This window comes from Chrysemys picta, chromosome 8, assembly GCF_011386835.1.
Source record: "Chrysemys picta bellii isolate R12L10 chromosome 8, ASM1138683v2, whole genome shotgun sequence".
Taxonomy (NCBI): domain Eukaryota; kingdom Metazoa; phylum Chordata; order Testudines; family Emydidae; genus Chrysemys; species Chrysemys picta.
The window spans coordinates 5,704,396-5,721,518 of record NC_088798.1 but is presented as its reverse complement, the minus strand read 5'-3'; the positions used below and the strand labels follow the sequence as shown (position 1 = coordinate 5,721,518).

The 17,123-nt window shown below is 48.1% G+C and overlaps 1 protein-coding gene across 8 annotated transcripts in view; it reads left to right on the top strand.

Annotated features, from left to right (window-relative positions):
- MOB3C (MOB kinase activator 3C) overlaps positions 1–15,646 on the top strand; it is a 48,173-nt gene extending 32,527 nt beyond the window's left edge. For 4 of the 8 annotated variants that reach the window (XM_065553773.1, XM_065553771.1, XM_065553774.1 and 1 more), the window contains exon 3: positions 338–8,322. In XM_065553773.1, coding sequence (XP_065409845.1) covers positions 338–639 — 302 coding nt within the window. In that variant the 3' untranslated portion in view covers positions 640–8,322. Of the gene's footprint in view, positions 1–337; positions 8,323–11,949 lie in introns of those variants that run through there. The other 4 variants (XM_005284881.5, XM_005284882.5, XM_024104936.3 and 1 more) reach the window with 3 other exon arrangements.
- Positions 15,647–17,123: the final 1,477 nt, after the last annotated feature.

The window sequence follows — 17,123 nt, the reverse complement described above, 5'->3', positions numbered from 1 at the left end:
TTGAACAGCTCTTAACTGTGGTCCTGATCCAAAACCCACAGCGGCTCTTCCCAGGGACTTTAGTGGAGCTACTCACAGTGCATAAAATTAGACCCTGTTCTTGTAAAGACTCACAAGCGTGCTTAAGGGTAGGATGAGAGACAACAGTTGGACACTACAAGCAGATGGGAGAAGTGCCAGGAAATGGTAAAATGACGATCGTCAGTGTAATAAATAGTGAGGTGGAATGCTCCATATTGTTACTGTAATGATGATATACCAAGCCTTTTAAATGTTACTTGTTTGGAAATTGTCAAATGCTTAAACGCTGAAAATGGCTTTTGCTTCTGCCTTGCAGGAGTCCCCTTCCCCAAGAACTTCCAGCAGGTGTGTACCAAGATCCTCACTCGCCTCTTCCGAGTCTTCGTCCACGTCTACATCCATCACTTCGATAGTATCATCAGCATGGGGGCTGAGGCCCATGTCAACACCTGCTACAAGCACTTTTACTACTTCATCAAAGAGTTCAGCCTCATTGACCACCGGGAGCTGGAGCCTTTGGTAAGCAGTTGCCTACTTCACGTGGGGGTGAAATTCACCTCTCTGCAGAAAGAGAGCATGAGGCCTATTCCCCCACTGAAGTCCTTGTCCTCACCTTAATGGCCCTTCGCCATTGAACCCTGCTCTTCGTTTCCATTGTATTATTTTCACACTGACGTACTGCCAGCCGTACCTGACTTGATCACCCTCTTCTCCACTTTTTCCCATGAGCACCTCCATGTTTTCTCTCTTATGCTTAGGAAGAACTTACCAAACCACCACCTGATCCTCTTTTTAAGTCATTCCTTAAACCCTGCCTCTGCCACATCACCCAAAAAATACCTCCTGGTATTGGTTGGGCTGGTGACCACGTGGCCACTGAGACCACCCTGGCTCCTAACTTGTGCAAACACACCTCTCTGTACTGTTGCCTTGCCCTCGCCCATGCTTGCATGTCTGTTTATTCACCTGTTGTCTATATCCAAGCTTGTGAGCCCTCCTGGGACAGGGTTTCTGATTGTACAACGCCTCGTTTAACAGGGCCCTGATCCCTGGCTGGGGGCCTTACGTGCTACCACAATCACAACAATAACATAGGTCAGCCCACCTGGTTGGACGCCAGCCATGGTGACGGGAAGATGAGTGCAAAGCACTTACGAAGGAAAAATCCAATGCGCAGCTACAAAACGGGGAATAATTGGTTAGGTAGTAGTACTGTCGAAAAGGATCTGGGGGTTACAGTGGATCACAAATTGAATATGAATCAACAGTGTGATGCAGTTGCAAAAAATGACTGATATGTATCATTCTGGGGTATATTAGCAGGTGTGTTCCATGTATGATGCTGGAAGTAATTGTCCTGCTCTACTCAGCACTGGTGGAATACTGTGTCCAATTCTGGGCGCCATACTCTAGGAAAGATGTGGACAAATTGGAGAGAGTCCACAGGAGAGCAACCAAAATGATCAAAGGGTTAGAAAACCTGAGCTCTATGAGGAAACATTAAAAAAATCTGGCCATGTTGCTTCTTGTGGAAAGAAGACTGATGGGGGACCTGATGAAAGTCTTCAAATATGTTAAGGGCCGATATAAGGAGGTCAATTGTTTTCTATGTCCACTAAAGGTAGGACAAGACGTAATGGGCTTAATCTGCAGCAAGAGAGATTTAGATTAGATATTAGGAAAAATTGGCTAACTCTAAGGGGAGTTAAGCTGTGGAACAGGCTTCCAAGGGAGGTGGTGGAATCCCCATCACTGGAGATTTTTAAGTACAGGTTGGACAAACACCTGTCAGGAATGGTCTAGTTTTATTTGGTCCTGCCGCAGTGCAGGGCGCTAGACTTGATGACCTCTCCAAGTCCCTTCCAGCCCGACGTGTCTATGATTTTGTGGATGCAGAGAATTGTGATGACGTGAAGGGTCATTTGAATGGAGGGGACCCCACATGAGCACAGAGTTCCTCCTTCGCAGATCTGATTGCAGGCTCAGGGCCTATATTCATGCCTTTAATGCCACTGTCCTCCCCCACTGCCCGGCTGTGAGAGACATCATCTCCTGACCCGATTGGGTTCTGCCTGCCTTTGAGCACTGCACACTGTCTGCGTAGTGCCACATGGCTGATGCAGGGGAGTTACGGAAAATCTAGGTCTGCTGGAAGTTTGGGGAGAGGGGGGGAAGAAACCTATCCAGGTCCCTAATTAATTATCCTGCCTCATCAATTTGATTCTGATTCAGGTAGCTCAGCTGGCCAAAGAGCACTCCGGTTCATATGACGTCCCTAGCAATAGTTTAAGATGAACTAATTCTGATCTAATGGCCTGAAGCTCTGGCAAGTAGCACCTCAGCCTGATTAGCTCCTCTTCCTAACGACCCTAATCATGACGAGCTTGTTCGGTATTGATGAGCTGCATCTCAATAACTATTCCGTCCCATTGTGGTTCATGCTGGATTGATTCCCGGCTACTCGAACATGTGACTGTCACGTGGCTGGAATCGGGGCCTGAAAATGCTAAAAGGTTTTCAAAGCTTATTTGCCAGAAGGGGTGACTGAGGGGTCCACTGAGGCCATGAGGAGCTTAGCTGCTTGGTACGATGATGCCGGTGTTCATCTGAAGGGGAACAGGCTGGATTCATCCTTGGTGTAACTTCGTCTTCCTTGGCTCTTAGTGCATCTCTTAATTGGCGTCCAACAGACCCAACCATCCATGATAGCTCGCGTGCTCAGCAGATGGGCTTGCTCTGTGGGTGACCACCTGGGGGCCAAGGCAATGGCTCAGTCTTAGGTCAAATACTCTGACTCAGTGAGTCAAACCCCAGCAACGTAAGTCCTTCTTCTGAGTCAGAGAAAGTGAGTCCTGGGGTCGTGGGGTGCATAGACGCCAGGCTGCCATGACCACGCAGAGGTTAACGGGTAGGCCAGCTCTCTCGGCTAAGGAGAGACTCCTTCAGCGGAAGAGCCGCTGCAAGTCGGACTTTCAGAGAAAGAGAATTAGAAACTGAGAGTCTGGAAGAGGGTTACAGGAGCGGTGGACTGAGAAGCAGTAAAGGATTGCGAGGAGCCAGTCCCTCCTGCTTAATGCATAGTCCCTGGGAACCCAGAGGAGTGAGCAGGCCTGGCTGGGGTCTCCTACCATCTGCCAGCCAAGGGGATAGTAAAACCTCTTGGAGCTAAGGGGTCTGGAGTCTATGGGGGCTGGGATTATTGCCTCTTTGCTAGGGTGACTGGGCTCCTGGTCCATCAGACTTTTTACTGCCCCTCAAGGGGAAAGGCTATAGACAACTCCACTGGAGTCCTAAGAGGAAGCCACCCTGCCCAGGGCCAGATGACTGACGGTGTGGGGAGAGAAACTGAGGCAGTTGCCGTAGCATCACGCACAGCTTTGAGAGGGCACTGACTGCCAAAGGCACCCCGGATCCCTGTGCAATTTGCTCGCTTTCAGAAGTGACGGAAAATCAAGGTCCCATCTGCTTTGTGCAGTCCATAAATAGCTCAGGGCACTTCTCCTATGAGCAGGGGGATCTGCCCTGAGTTCCTTCTCCAAAACTGCCCTCCCCTGGACCATGTGCTGGCTGGCCACTACTCTAGTCTGCCCCAGAGATGGCTGCATTTTGCCAGAGTGGTGTGTAGAAGGCCAAATCACTCAGTGAGATCTAGCTAGTCATTTTTGTAAAGTGCTTTTCTCTGCTATACACGTGAAAAATATGGCTTGTTAGTGCAGCCAAGACTCCAACCGGAACCCCATGGGCTGGAGGCAGCAGCTGAGCCCCCCTGCCCCCCCAAACAGCCCCCCTCTGGCTGAGACAGCGGGAGCCGTGCTAAGCTTGTCGCATCTGGGAGCTGCTCTTTTCCGCCTCTGGCCCCAAACACTATTAAAGACCAGGAAGCTGAAGAGGATGAGAGGAAAAAAAATGTTGCCATAATAAACCACTTCCCCCTCCCTAATGCTCTTTCCTTTAAGACACAATAAGTGGAAGTTTCAGGGCTAACATCCTTGCACCGTTTCAATAAGTCACGGGTCTTTGTTTATTTGATTGGGGCTGGGGGGAGGGGTTGCTGGCCGTGTCCTGGTGTGAATTGTAAGAATGAGAAAATAATATTTTGCACCTAAATCGCCCCTTTCAGCAAAGGACCTCAATGCACTTTAGCAAGATGAATGAAGTTATCTTGCTTTTCGGAAGGGGGAAACTGAGGCAGGGGTAGACTAAGTGACTTGCTTGAGGTCAAACTGCAAGTCAGTAGCAGGGCCTGGAACAGAACGTTCAGGGTCCCGCTCTAACCATTAGTTTACAATGCCCCTGCTCCACACAGGAGGCCGTTAGTCTGACCCGTATAACACAGGGCAGATTCTTACCCCTAGCCATGGTGGTATGGATTTCTTTCGTGCACCCTTTCATGAAGCTCCTATCTAGATATTTCTCGTTGTTGTTCATTTGGAATATACACCTATAACACCTTCCTCCAATCCAGGCTGGCTGCTGCTTCCCAAATCCAGCTTCCATGTTTGTGCGAGGCCAGTGTGAGCCCATTGGCAGTTAGATTAATGCCCATTTTCTCACCCGCCACCGAATTGAGCCTGGAGAATATCACACTGAAAATCGATGTAGAAGCAGCTGGAATGGCTCTAAGGCAACGGGGCCAATTTGTGTGCAGCCTTGACAGCTGCTGACTGTGTATTGGGTGATAGACTCAGTCCTTTTAAATGGCAAATTGGGGAATGTAAGATCTGCAGAGAGCGGCTGCATCAGAGACTTTGTAGCGCTAATCCTGCTCCCTCAGCCAAACTCCCTTTTTGCTCCTCTCACCGGGTGGTGAAGTGGCTATAACAGAGCCTGAGAATCAGGAGATGTGGCTGTTTATTCTGGGCTCTGCCGCTCACTCGCTTGTGTGACCCACGACTGCCCCAGAGTTCACTTTCTGTAGCTATGAAGCGGGGAGGGTCTATCTAGTTCTCGTTGCTTATCTCATCCCCTTCCCCCAAACACACATTTGTTATAGTATCTGAGTGCCTGGCAGTCCTTAATGTGTTTGTCCTCACCGCATGCCTGTGAGTCAGGGCAGTGTTATTCCCATTGCACAGAAGGGGAATTGAGGCCCAGAGTTGGCCAAGGTCACCCAGGCACTCTGGAGGAGCAAGGAATTGAACCTGGGGCTCTGAAATTGCAGGCGAGCACCTTCACCACTGGAGCATCCTTCTCTGCAATAGTGTAGTGAATTGGCATCAATACTCTCCAGTGGATGAAATCGGAATGACTCAGCTGTGTGTCATTGGCCCTATATGGCGAACTGCTCCTGTACTTTGGCGGAGTAGGAGGGTGCAAGTTCTGTTCCTGCTGTTGAAGTTTTGAATGGCCCCAGCGTGCCACATAATGACAAACCGTGGCATTCACAGATGACCCGGGATTGGTTTCAACACTTCCCTACCTCCATAGAGTGCACTGAAAGCCTCAAATACCCTCCTACTAGAGAAGTGCCGAGTATGATCTTATTACTGGCCAGCAGGTCCCTTGGCTAAGCATTGCTGCAGTGATCTGGAGAACACACTAACTAAGCCCAGCCACCAGAGAGAGGACTTGGCTAATTCTGAGCGGCGGGGGGGCCTAGCACAGGGCTTCTCCAACTTTTTCCTAGTGTGAACCAACTCGTCATAGAGTCTGTCTCCTGGGTACCTCCTTCCCCACTCTGGGCTCTGCCTCCCCTCCTGCTCACAATCCTTTAACGTCCCTGGGCAAGGGCCTGTCTTTGTTATAGTCATAGATCCCAAGGCCAGAAGGGACATTTAGCTGCTCTGTGTTAGTTTATACAGTGCCTAGCACAACAGGAGAGAAAGGATCGTCCAGCGATTAGGGGACGAGCTTAGGTTTGGGGAAATCTGGGTTTCCACCACCCAATGTGGCCTTTCTGTGCCTCTCTACAGGGGGGATAACAGCACTGCCCTGCCTCCCAGGGGGGTCGTGAGGATAAATGGGGTACAAACTGCAACGTGATCCACGGATGAAAAGCACTATATAAGATCTAGGCATTAGTATTATACAGGGGCCTGGACCTCTAGATGCTATTGTAAGGCAAATAAACCTGTCAGTCTAAGGTACTTATCTGCTCCCCATCACTGCAGCATCTGAGAGCTTCATAACCTTGAACGTACCTGTCGGCACCACACCGCTGTGCGGGAGGAAGTGCTGTTATCTCATCATACAGAGGAGAGGGGGAGGGAGGGCAGGGCCACGCCCTGGGATAGGGGAGACTTAGCCTCCCCCGGCCTTCGATACCCACTGCCCAGAGCCGAGTGATATTTGGAAAGTGCCGAGTGCCATTTAGCTGCCTTCTTATGGGGGGTAGCAGCTGGAAATGAGAGGGAGGAGCCCGCATCATGGGACGAGCCACCAGCAAATGTCCTGCAGGCAACCGGTCGGGAACCTCTGCTTTAGAAAAATGATCACCGGCTGTAGCGGGGTGAACACCCGCTCCAGCCCTGAAGGGGTTGGAAAAGCCCTGCAGAGGGCTGGGGCTGAGTAAAGGAGCAAAACCCCGGCTGATTGGGGAAGTGGCTGCAGCTGAGGCCATGCCCCAAACTGAGCCACTCAGCCTTATAAGAAGGCCAGGGCAGCCAGACACTGAGAAGTCTCCCTCTGACAGGAGAGGGAGACAGGCCTAGCTGCAGGGAGCTCACCTGGGGACCTAGAGTGAGGCAGGGCTGGGGAAAGGCCTTGGGGGCTGGGAAGCCCTAGGCCAGCAACGCCCCAGGCTGCAGGGCCTGGTCCTAGGCCCACATAGGTATTGGGGTTGCAGAGGGGCAGCCTGAGGGTGGGTAAAGGCAGCCAGTCCAAACCCCTTGTTGCCTGTGATGATTGGCTGATAGACTGCAGTCCGCCCCACGACTGAGGCGATGTGGGGATAGCGGGTGGGGGTTCCCCTAGGTGGGGAGACCCAGAGAGAGTGGGATACTGCCAGGGCAGCACCCAAGACAAGGGCACCGGGGCCCGGGAGGGACACGGGGGGCCAACGACAGGTGGGACACCTGGCCTGCAGAGGGCGCTCTGACGGCTGGTGAGCTAATTCCCGAGACGACCAGCAGGAGGCGCCGCCGGGGGAGCCTACGCGCTGATTACACTGGCATTCGGGAATAAGGAGCCTGTTATTTCTAATCCTGACTCACTGAGTGGCCTTGGGGAAAATGAGTTGGGGGGAGGGTCCTAATAGAAAGGGGGTCTGGTCTCTAGATACTTTCTTCCTGCAGCTAAGTGAAAAGACACATTCACTGTATCCATCCCGTCTGTAAGCGAGACTTCTGACTTCACTGGGGTTGCACCAGCTTACACTAGGCCTTAACTTTGCCCCATGCAGCCCCCCGCAGCTGTAACTTGCATCTGGCCTACCAGTCTTGGGAGGGAGCCCTCATCCTTGAAGGGCTACATGGGCCTTCTGGACACTCTGCACGGCCCATACAAGAGGGCTAGTGGCTTAATGACCACAACTTTTGCCACGTAGCATCGTAGTCGCTCTGTACCAGCTACTTCTGTAGTGTCACCTTCCTGCCACCCATACCCATCCAACTCGCTGCAGACAACTGTAGAGTACTCCTTAGATCTCTAGTAGTCCATGGAGCATAGTCAGAGAGCCACTGACCTCAACTCCAAAAATCCAGGGTGGGCAATTCCCCTGTTGCCCTTTCTCCCTTCAGAGCCCCAGAGTTCTCCAGTTGACAAACTTTCCCAGAGCGTGCAGGGTCTCCAGTCTCCCAAGGGAGATCGTTGGGGCTGTATCTCTTGGGGACAAGCACGAGCAGAATGCATTATGATTCTGTACCGATAACGAGGCATCAAACCCGAGGCTGTATTTAGGAGCGGACTGAGTTTTGTTGAAACGGGAAGTTGGGATTCTCCCCCCCCATCCCCGCTACACCGTTTGTGTGGAAAACTGTAACTTTCATTCGACAACGTTAATCACCTAGCTGATTTCTGATGTGTTTTTACATATCAACTCCGTCCTCTCTGCTGATACTTTTTCTGCTACATTTTTTTTTTTAAAAGCACTTTGGGGCTGAAATTAGATTTTACAGCACAAGCCTTTATGGATTCTAGCGCCTTGTGACCTCCTTGGCAATATCACCAAGGCAACTCTTAAAGGGGCACTAAGAAGCGGTCCTGAGTTGATGCTCATGTCTGGCTTCAGCGCTATCCTCCTTTCATTTCTGAAAATTTCAGCGTGTCTTAAATTAGATCCAGTTTAGAAATGAAATAAAACACTCCCACTAACCTTTCTCTGGAAGTTTTACAAATTCCTCTCAAATACACGCCCAGCTGATGGTGAACCAGGGAAAAACCAGAAACTTGCTTTCCTGCAGAAAAATGATTGAGCTGAACTATTGGGCCAGATCCTCAGCTGGTATAAACCTGCGATCGGCTTTGCTCCTGTGAAGTCAACAGGTGATGCTGATTTCCACCAGCCAAGAATCTCGCCCAGCTAATGTAGCTGACGTTGAAAGACAGATGCATGGCAAGGAAAACATTCCATTTGCCTAAACAGAGCTTGCTTTCTATAGGGGCCTCTGTCTTGTCTTTTCCTGTGTACAACGGCTGTGGCTAAGGGCCAGTATATATATATATATATATATATATATATATATATATATATATGAAGGCTATGAAAAAAGCATACACTGCTCGCTGTGTGAGAGGAGCTGGCATATAGGGCAGTCAGGCTACTGGTTTGGGGGACTAAGCTGGTGCTAGGAGTGTGGATGTGTGGCTCTCTTCTCCCTGCCTAGTGGTTAGACCACGTAAAGACGTTGAGTTTGCAACGGCCTCTGAGCTAACTGCCTGGCTGTTTAGCTTAAGCTGTAAAGACTCTTATGTTTAGACCCAGAGGTTCTGTGTCGGCCCTGCAAAGAATCCTTAATTTCTGTTGTGTGCATTTGGAGATGTGATATAAGGGGGCATTCACAACACAGAGGCAGCGTCTTCCTGTGCCCTCCAAACACTGCAGCGTTTACCCTTTTAGGGAAAAGTTCCCACTCATGCTTTTCTGAAGCTGGCCCTTTAAATTTGGCACCAACCCTAACCTAACCCTTGTGCAACTGGCTGCCTCTTTGCCTTGCGGCTGGTAAGCATCTGGTGTGTCTTCCCTTTCTGCGAGGAGATGGCACCTTCTCCCACAGGTGTTATTTTTTTAAACATTTTTTATTTCTTTAAACAACTCCCGGGGGCGAGGGGTTGTTTCCAAGCTCTCCACAGGATGCCTATTCAGCCTACCATGGAAATAGCCATTTAATTATAAATATCTAGATTAGCCCGCTGCCTCCCCCCCTCCACCATGCATTAGCTAGTCATGGTACTTTTTATTTTTTCTTAAAGCCCCAGCTCCTGGAATCATGTGATTATGTGAGAATCTGACCTCTTTTTTTTAAGGTAGGTTTCTAGCCCTCACAGTTGTGAAGAAAAACTTGAAAACATGACTCCTAAAGGTTCAAAAGGCAAATCAGAAAATCCAGAAATACTTTTTAAAATCTCATGACTTGTAAGACAATCTCATCATTTGGGGGTGGAGGAGGCTGGCTCATGACTTTTGAACCAGGGGGGTTGGCCGCCCTGAGGCACTGCAGCACAGATGGTATGTAAAACATGCACTGATCTTCCTGCTGTAATATTTAGCAGCAGCAGGGAGTGACACCGTTCCTGTGGAATTGAGTCAGTTTCAAAAAGTAGTTTCAGGTTCCACACCTGCCCCTCAGTCCCGCTCTCAGTCCTTGTGATTTTTACAATCACGCTTTCTTTTCTTTTCCCTTTTAAACGTATTTCCCCTCCCCTCTTGTTGTACGATTGCCAGTTTCTTTTGTTGGAGGCCTATCTGACTGTACAGCGGAAACTGAAACTGATTTATTGGGAAAATGGACGCAATAAAGTACTGGTATCTTTTTCTCTAATCTTTCAGTTATACTCATTTTAGGCTTTCTCTATAATTTAGCGGATTTTTTTTTACGTTGACACGGCCCCTTTAAGGATGAATTGAGAGCCTTAAATCTGAGAAGGTGTTCACTTCTGTGATTATTAAATAACATCCTTAAATGATAATGTAATGTCTTTGTGTGTGCCCACCATATAAATAACATTTCTTCTTCTAGCTTAGTAATGACCCTATTTTAATGACAATAGACCTCTAGCAAGTAATTAGCTCTCCATGCTCAGCATTTATTTCCTAAAAGAGGCATCTCTGCATACTGATTTTTCTTTTCCCCCCAGGTGATTTATTTTGCAGAGCTAATTAGCAGCCAGCTAGGAGTTCTGTTTTAGCAATCGTACGCTCTTGGGCTTCTTCTTAAAGAAGGCAGATCATTAGCTTGATAAATATGTGTTTTATGATCATTTTTAATGACTTGATTTGGTCATGAGACAAAGCGACTCATTCCCTCCTTAGGTATCTAGTTGTGTCCAGTCCTGTGCCCAGCTGTCAAACCCTTTTCCTCCCCCCAGGGAGTTGGGACCAGAACTACCCCCCAGCTACAGGAAATTCTCCCACCAAATCCGAACGAGCAGCCCTGTGCTATCTGCTCCTCAATCCTCCATTCACAGGTGTCATCCTGGTGGAAACTACGGAGCACTCCAAGGGTTAGAAGATCAATGCCCAGTTGATTATAAAAGTTCACCAATCCATCACTGAGATTAAATGAAAGTGCATGTAGGACCTAGACAAAAACAATGCATCACAGTGCAACAATGCTTTGGAAGCAGCAGCCCAGGTTAACAGTAATGCACATTTATAACCGTGCCTTCCATCCCAAAGGTACCTCCACACCACAGCAGTCCAGTTGCTTCTGAGGTGGAGTACAGTAGCCAATCAGTGCACAGGGCCCATCCAGTTCTGAAGGAAACACTCTTGTTGACTTCAGCTGGAGTTGGATCACGCTCTTCATGAGCTACTCCGAAGTGGAGGGAAAGGAAAGTTTTGGATATGGACAGCAGGGCAAATTCCTTCTCTTATAGAAAAGTGTTATGGGATCTGCAGTGCCCGCTGATCCAGACAGTGTTTGAGGTATCATCCAAGAGACTCGCCGTTTGAACTGCATGTTCCTGTCTAAACATTTCCACTCCAGCTCGTCTGGAAGGCGTCCGCCCTCTTGCAAGAGGGACTTAACGCTGGATACAACTGGGCTAGAAGGGCCTAATCCAAAGCCCATTGATGTCCATGAAAAGACTCTCATTGGAACAGGGATTACGCTGTTTGGAGCAGGGGCTTGGTTATTGGTTCAGCATATTCTGCGCATCATGAACAACTGCAAGGCTAGAGAGCTCCTAAACATGAAAGCCGGGATTCAGTGACGCAATTAAGCTTCCCCAGCTAAGCCCATGCTTAGTTAGAGGACTTAAGTGCTTTGCTAACTATGTTAAGGTGGTAATCAGAAATTCTTAGTGCACTGCCGTGGGTGTACAAGAAATTAGGGGTCACTGTTCTCTTTTTAGGGCCAGATTCTGACAGCCGTTCTCAGGCCGAGAAGCACTGTGCTGCACAGGTAATAAAGGTGAGGCGTAAGGGGTGATTTAAAGGGAGGAAGGGTATGAGAATATAGAAAAAACAACCAGAACTGTGCAGACTGAGATTTTTTTCCTCCTCAGAACTCTCTTATTTCTAAACCAAGTAAGGTGATTCAGTGAATAAATAAATCAGAAATAGGAGCAGGAGAGGCCCGAATGAACTCATCTGAATGGGGTTTGTTTCGCAAACTGTGTTATAGTTGTTGTCTCCTTCAAACACAGTCCCACTGGCTAGCCAGAGGGACCCGGTTCAGTATGAGCCTCTGGTGAAAAATACCCGTGAGACAGCCTGGGAGAGTGATGTCAGTTTCCCCATGGCGCTTTCTCATTGCGGAACTGCCAAGCTGGCTGAAATTCCACCTTGATAAGACACATTGTTTTGTCTGTTCTTTTTTTTCCACGCAGAAAGAAATGACAGAGAGAATTTGCCACTGAGACGATTTCTGCCGAGAAGTCCGTCTGTCTCCCCCGGAGCCCACTTGCAACGCGGCATGCTGGACAATCTGACTCTGAGGTCTTGCTGTGGAGATTTGAAATGCACGGAAATATGAGTACTGCTTAAGAGCCGTATTGTGCCAGGGAACAGTGTTTGTATTATCCCAGTCTCCGTTACGTGGATACTTTATTTTTAGAAACCATTGGCCAGAATGGGGATAGGACAAGTGTGTGTGCGTGCATGTGTGGGGTTAAATACATACCCACAGATTTCATTCTCATCCCCGCGAGCCCTGATCACCTGCTTCTTTATTCCCCCTCAAGCCCATCCCCTACACACCTGGTGTGTCCTAAATTATGTGGCTCTCCTTTAATTATGACACTGATGGCTGGAGGGTGAAATCCCTAGCTAAATGCTCCAGTGATTACATCTGCTCACTGGATTGTGACCCTATTTTACTGACAATAGACCTCTAGCGAGTAGTTGTTTTGGGGGCGGGGGCAAGGAAGGGGTTTGGATAAGGGTTCAGCTAAGATAGGGTTTGGGATAACCAGGAGTTCACTATACCAGGATTCTGGCTGCCCTGTGTGCAGGTATGTGAAGAAAGCTCCTCTTGCACCATTGCACGCCTGTGCACTAGCATCCAGCATCCAGGACTGGGACACTGGGAAGGAGTCGACTGGCTCACTTTAGAAATGTTCCTAAAGGGGTAGAGAAGCACATGGAAAAAAAGCACCAAGAATCACATTCGCCTTGCACCGCCGCCCCCCTTCCTTCCCCCCCCTCCCCCCGCATATCAGCCAGGCAAAGGGGAGTGGGGGCGCGCATAACAACTAGCACCAAGAGAACTGATTTCCTCTCTGATCTCTAAAGGTCAAATGGAGGTGCTCATTATCTGAATACAGAGCTGGGGGTCTAATCCCAGTTCTTGTGGATTCCTTTAATTCGGCTGTGGCGTTTGGGCTTAATTAAAACTCCTGGGACCCTGTTTGACATTCCAGTGAAGTCAGTAGTGTTACACCAGGGATGAATTTCACCCACACACATTCTGGTACGTCCAGTGGGTCATTGAGAGCTTTTCCTTCCAAACTCGGAAGGTTGGCTACAAAGACAACTATGTAACGGGGCTGGGTGAAGTTCAGATGACGTGGTTTGCGGTAGGGAAGACGAGGGGGATTGTGGGAACCAGAGTTAATCTGACTAGAGCTGGTCAAAACTGACAGTTGACACAATTTTTCACTGAACAATGGCTTGTTCCTCAAAATGGAAATTTCCATGGGAATGATTCCTCCCCTGTCCCCACCCCCAGTATCCAAAAACTGAAACACTTTGGCCAAATCCCCCCATATCTTCAGTTTTCAACTGAAGAGTTTTCAGTTTCTTGGTTCTTTAATCTAGTAGAGGTGTAACAAGATCCAACGGCTGGAAGTTGACGCTGGACATGTTCAGACTGGAAAGAAAGCATATATGTTTAACGGTGAGCGTCATTAGCCATTGGACCGGCTTACTAAGAGTTGCGGTTAGTTCTACATCACTGGCAATTCTAAATCAGTATCGGATGTCTTCCTAAAAGATCTGCCCTGGTTCAAACAGGAATTATTTCAGGGACGTTCCCTGGCCTGTGTGATACAGGAGGTCAGACTAGCTGATCACAGTGGTCCCCTCTGGCCTTGGAATCTGCCACTCTGTTTGGGGGGTTGTTTGTTGTTGTTGTTTTTTAACAACACTCCCCCCAAAAAAAATTTAAAAAAAAAATGGAGATGAAAACAGGATTTTTCATGGGAACAAAAACAAAACCCCACTAGTTCTGGCTCTGTGTTGGGGGTTCAGAATCAGTGAGTCTGGAGGTTGAGCAGAGCCCCAAAACTGAAATCAAAACTCACTCAAAACTGTGGATTTTTTCATCCGATTTTGACACCATGTGAAGCTGCGAGTTAGGGTGACCAGATGGCAAGTGTGAAAAATCGGGATGGGGGTGAGGGGTAATAGGCACTTATACAAGACATAGCCCCAAATATCAGGACTGTCCCTATAAAATTGGGACATCTGGTCACCCTACTGCGAGTCCTCCTGTAACAGCACCTAAAGTGAGCCCCAGCTCCCTCAAAACCAGGCCTGGTTTCCCTGGAAAGCTTTTCAAGGGAGGCATTTCAAGGGCCTGATGCCGTGCGATGAGCATCCCCAGGCCAATCTGTGAGCATTGAGGGCTGACCCACCTCATGTTCAGGCTCCAAGTCTTTATCAAAACTCCAACAACCAGGCAGCTGCAGGCGATGGCAAGATGTGTATGAAGTTTCACACCGCTCTCATCTAGGAGTTGACAATCTAGTAGCTTCTGGTTTCAGGGCCAAATTCATGGCGGGGGCAACTCCGCTGAACTGGCTGAACGTGGCCCTTTTTGGGTAAAGGATCGTTAATGTGTTTACTGTTGCAATAAAATATCACACCACCATCCCCATCCCTACGTTTCCAGTGCCATGCAATTCCCGTGGACTTCATGTGGTTAAAACCCCATGCAGCACTTTTAAACAAAGTCATTTCAGTCGTGCATATCCCTTCTTCCACACCAGCTGCTGCCTCCCTACACGGACCATTTTTTCAAGGAGCAATATTTCCCCTCTTGTCCCTCAGTGAAGATAACTTCATCAGCCTGGGCTATTCTACATGGGTCTTGGAGCATCAGGTACAGGCGGCCTTGGTGACAGATGCATTCCAATCAGGCCAGTGTCATTTTTGCAAGTATTGTCATGGTTCCTTCCTTCCTTTGACATGCTCTATGGAGGACTTAGGGCAAAAATGAAGGACAAAGGATTTACAGAAAGGAACCAAGCGGTGTGACACCGAATGATGATTCATCTTCCCGTTACTGCTTCTAGAAGACTAACAGCAAGCAGCACATAGGTTTCCCCATGCTGTGGGGCCAGGGGAATATTTCACCAGAGAAATATGGGTTCTGTGTTGTTTCTGACTCTCTGGGCATGTCCCATCAGAGGAACGTTCTTCGCTTTGGAGACGCACTTTGCATGACAAACACCGCATGCCGTGATATAAAGTGAAGGCAGGAAATCATAATGGGAGAAACCATCAATATTTCCGGTTTGCTCTCTCGGCTTTGAATGCCTCAGACACCGCTACTGGATGTTGTCTCCTTATCGGAATGAAATCTTGCACCTTAGAGGATCTTATCATTTAAACTGTGATGGGCTGTTAAGATCACACGTTAGAAATTCCCCATATCATGCTTGTAATACCTACTAACTAGTGCTGTTACACTGGCCTTCGGGGAAGAGGTGAAGTGATTTCTTAGTTTTTTTGTTTGTTATATATCAAATGATCTGAGCCACAGTAGAGTTAAGTTTGTGTCTTCTGGCCTTTCTCTGTAGAGGTTTTGTACGTTACATGGCGTCAATATTTATATCATGTGCTGTACTGTTTTTTTGCTTATGAAACTGAAATGTTAAAGCCAGTATTCAAGTGCTGTGCTCAAAGCACTTATTTTATTTTTTAAATCTTGTATTCCAGATGTGTAATTTTTTACCGAGAAATGAGAAAAAAACAAAAGGTGCAAAAAGGGGGGAAAGAGCCACTCCAATATTTTATGCATCAAATAACTGATAAAATTCCAGATGTTCTCATTTTGTTACTGATTAAAGAAACATGAACAAACTGGTGTCTTTCAAATTTCACTGGTTAACGTGTGGTAGTAGGGTTATCAGAAACTGGGATAATTCTAATGGACCTGATCCAGAGGTCCTGACTCCCATTGATTTCAGTGAACCCGGCAACTCTCTGGGTCAGAAAAGCGATATGGTAAAAAAAGACTCCCAAAGCACTGCTGATAATCAGCTTGGAGTACTAACTCGACTGATGGAAAATTAGTGTGTGATGCAAACAAATCACATGAGGGATCGGCTGAGAAAGGGAAGACTAAGGCTCCAGTCCTGCAAATGCTTAGGAACATGCTCAACTTTAAGCATGTGAGTAATCCCGTTGTCCTCAGTGGAATTACACATGTGCTTAGTTACTCATGGGCGTAAACTTTTACAGGATTGTGGATTGAGAGCCTCACCGGTTTTGATCTTGATGTGAGTTTAACAGGGGTAAGCGTTTCTGGCCCTGTCTATTATTTAAAATGAATGTACGAGACAAGGCTGGATCTGGATTTCTGTTACCTCAGTGTATATCCAGAGCAACTCAGTTGCATTTATACAGGGGTAGCAGACCAGAGTCGAGCCTATTTTGTGTCTCTTGGAATTATCCGGACTTTTACTTACCTATCTTTTGTAAAGTACTTTGAGATCTGTGGATGCCGTTGGAAGTTAGCTCTTGGATTATGCCCGGTGGTGAATTTGTTTTTACATTACTTGTTAGCTGTATTTTTGACCATTGCTCTACTTGACGGGAGAATGTGTTAGGTGCCTCACAATGGATCCACCCCTTGTCTCAGTGAGCTCAAGAATGCATCAGAACACTGGGGGCGGGGGGGGGGGGGAAGGGAAATGTCCTTTTAAAAGAAAAAGCTGAAAAGAATGGGTGCTACTTTTTCCAACGTACCAAAATGTAGGCCCTGATTGGGCTTAGCGTTGCAGCCTGTGCATCGTGCCATGGAGTTCTGTGAGACGCCGCCCATTTGTAACACTCAGCCAGGCCGTAAAGCTTTGCAGGATCGGGGGGCAAACGCTGCGTTAGCCTGACTCGCAAAGGGGCGCCGAGCCTCTGCAGCGCCTGGTGACTTGGGCGGATTTCAAAGACGCTCCGAATTTCGGGAAATGGGGCCCTATGCCAATCTTGGGGAGCAATTTTTCTAGGTATGGAGAATAGTTTCGTTATTATTTTATTTAGCCACCAAAACCCGTTGGACAAATTCTCCTCTCAGTGACACTGGGGTCAATCTGGAGTATCGGCACTGACATCAAGAGAGCACAGTTTATCCTGGAGTAACACAGGAGAAGCTGCGTTGGCTCCCAGTGAAGAGCTGTGTATTCTGTAAATACACATAGGAGAGGGAGATCTGGTATTATAGGCACATAGCTATTTACCCGTCATTCTGGAGTTCTAATCCCTCTTGCGACCTGGATTCCCTCAACGGCACCTGGCCACTCGTAACCTCTCTCTCTTTTTATTTTTCCCATCCCCAAATAGG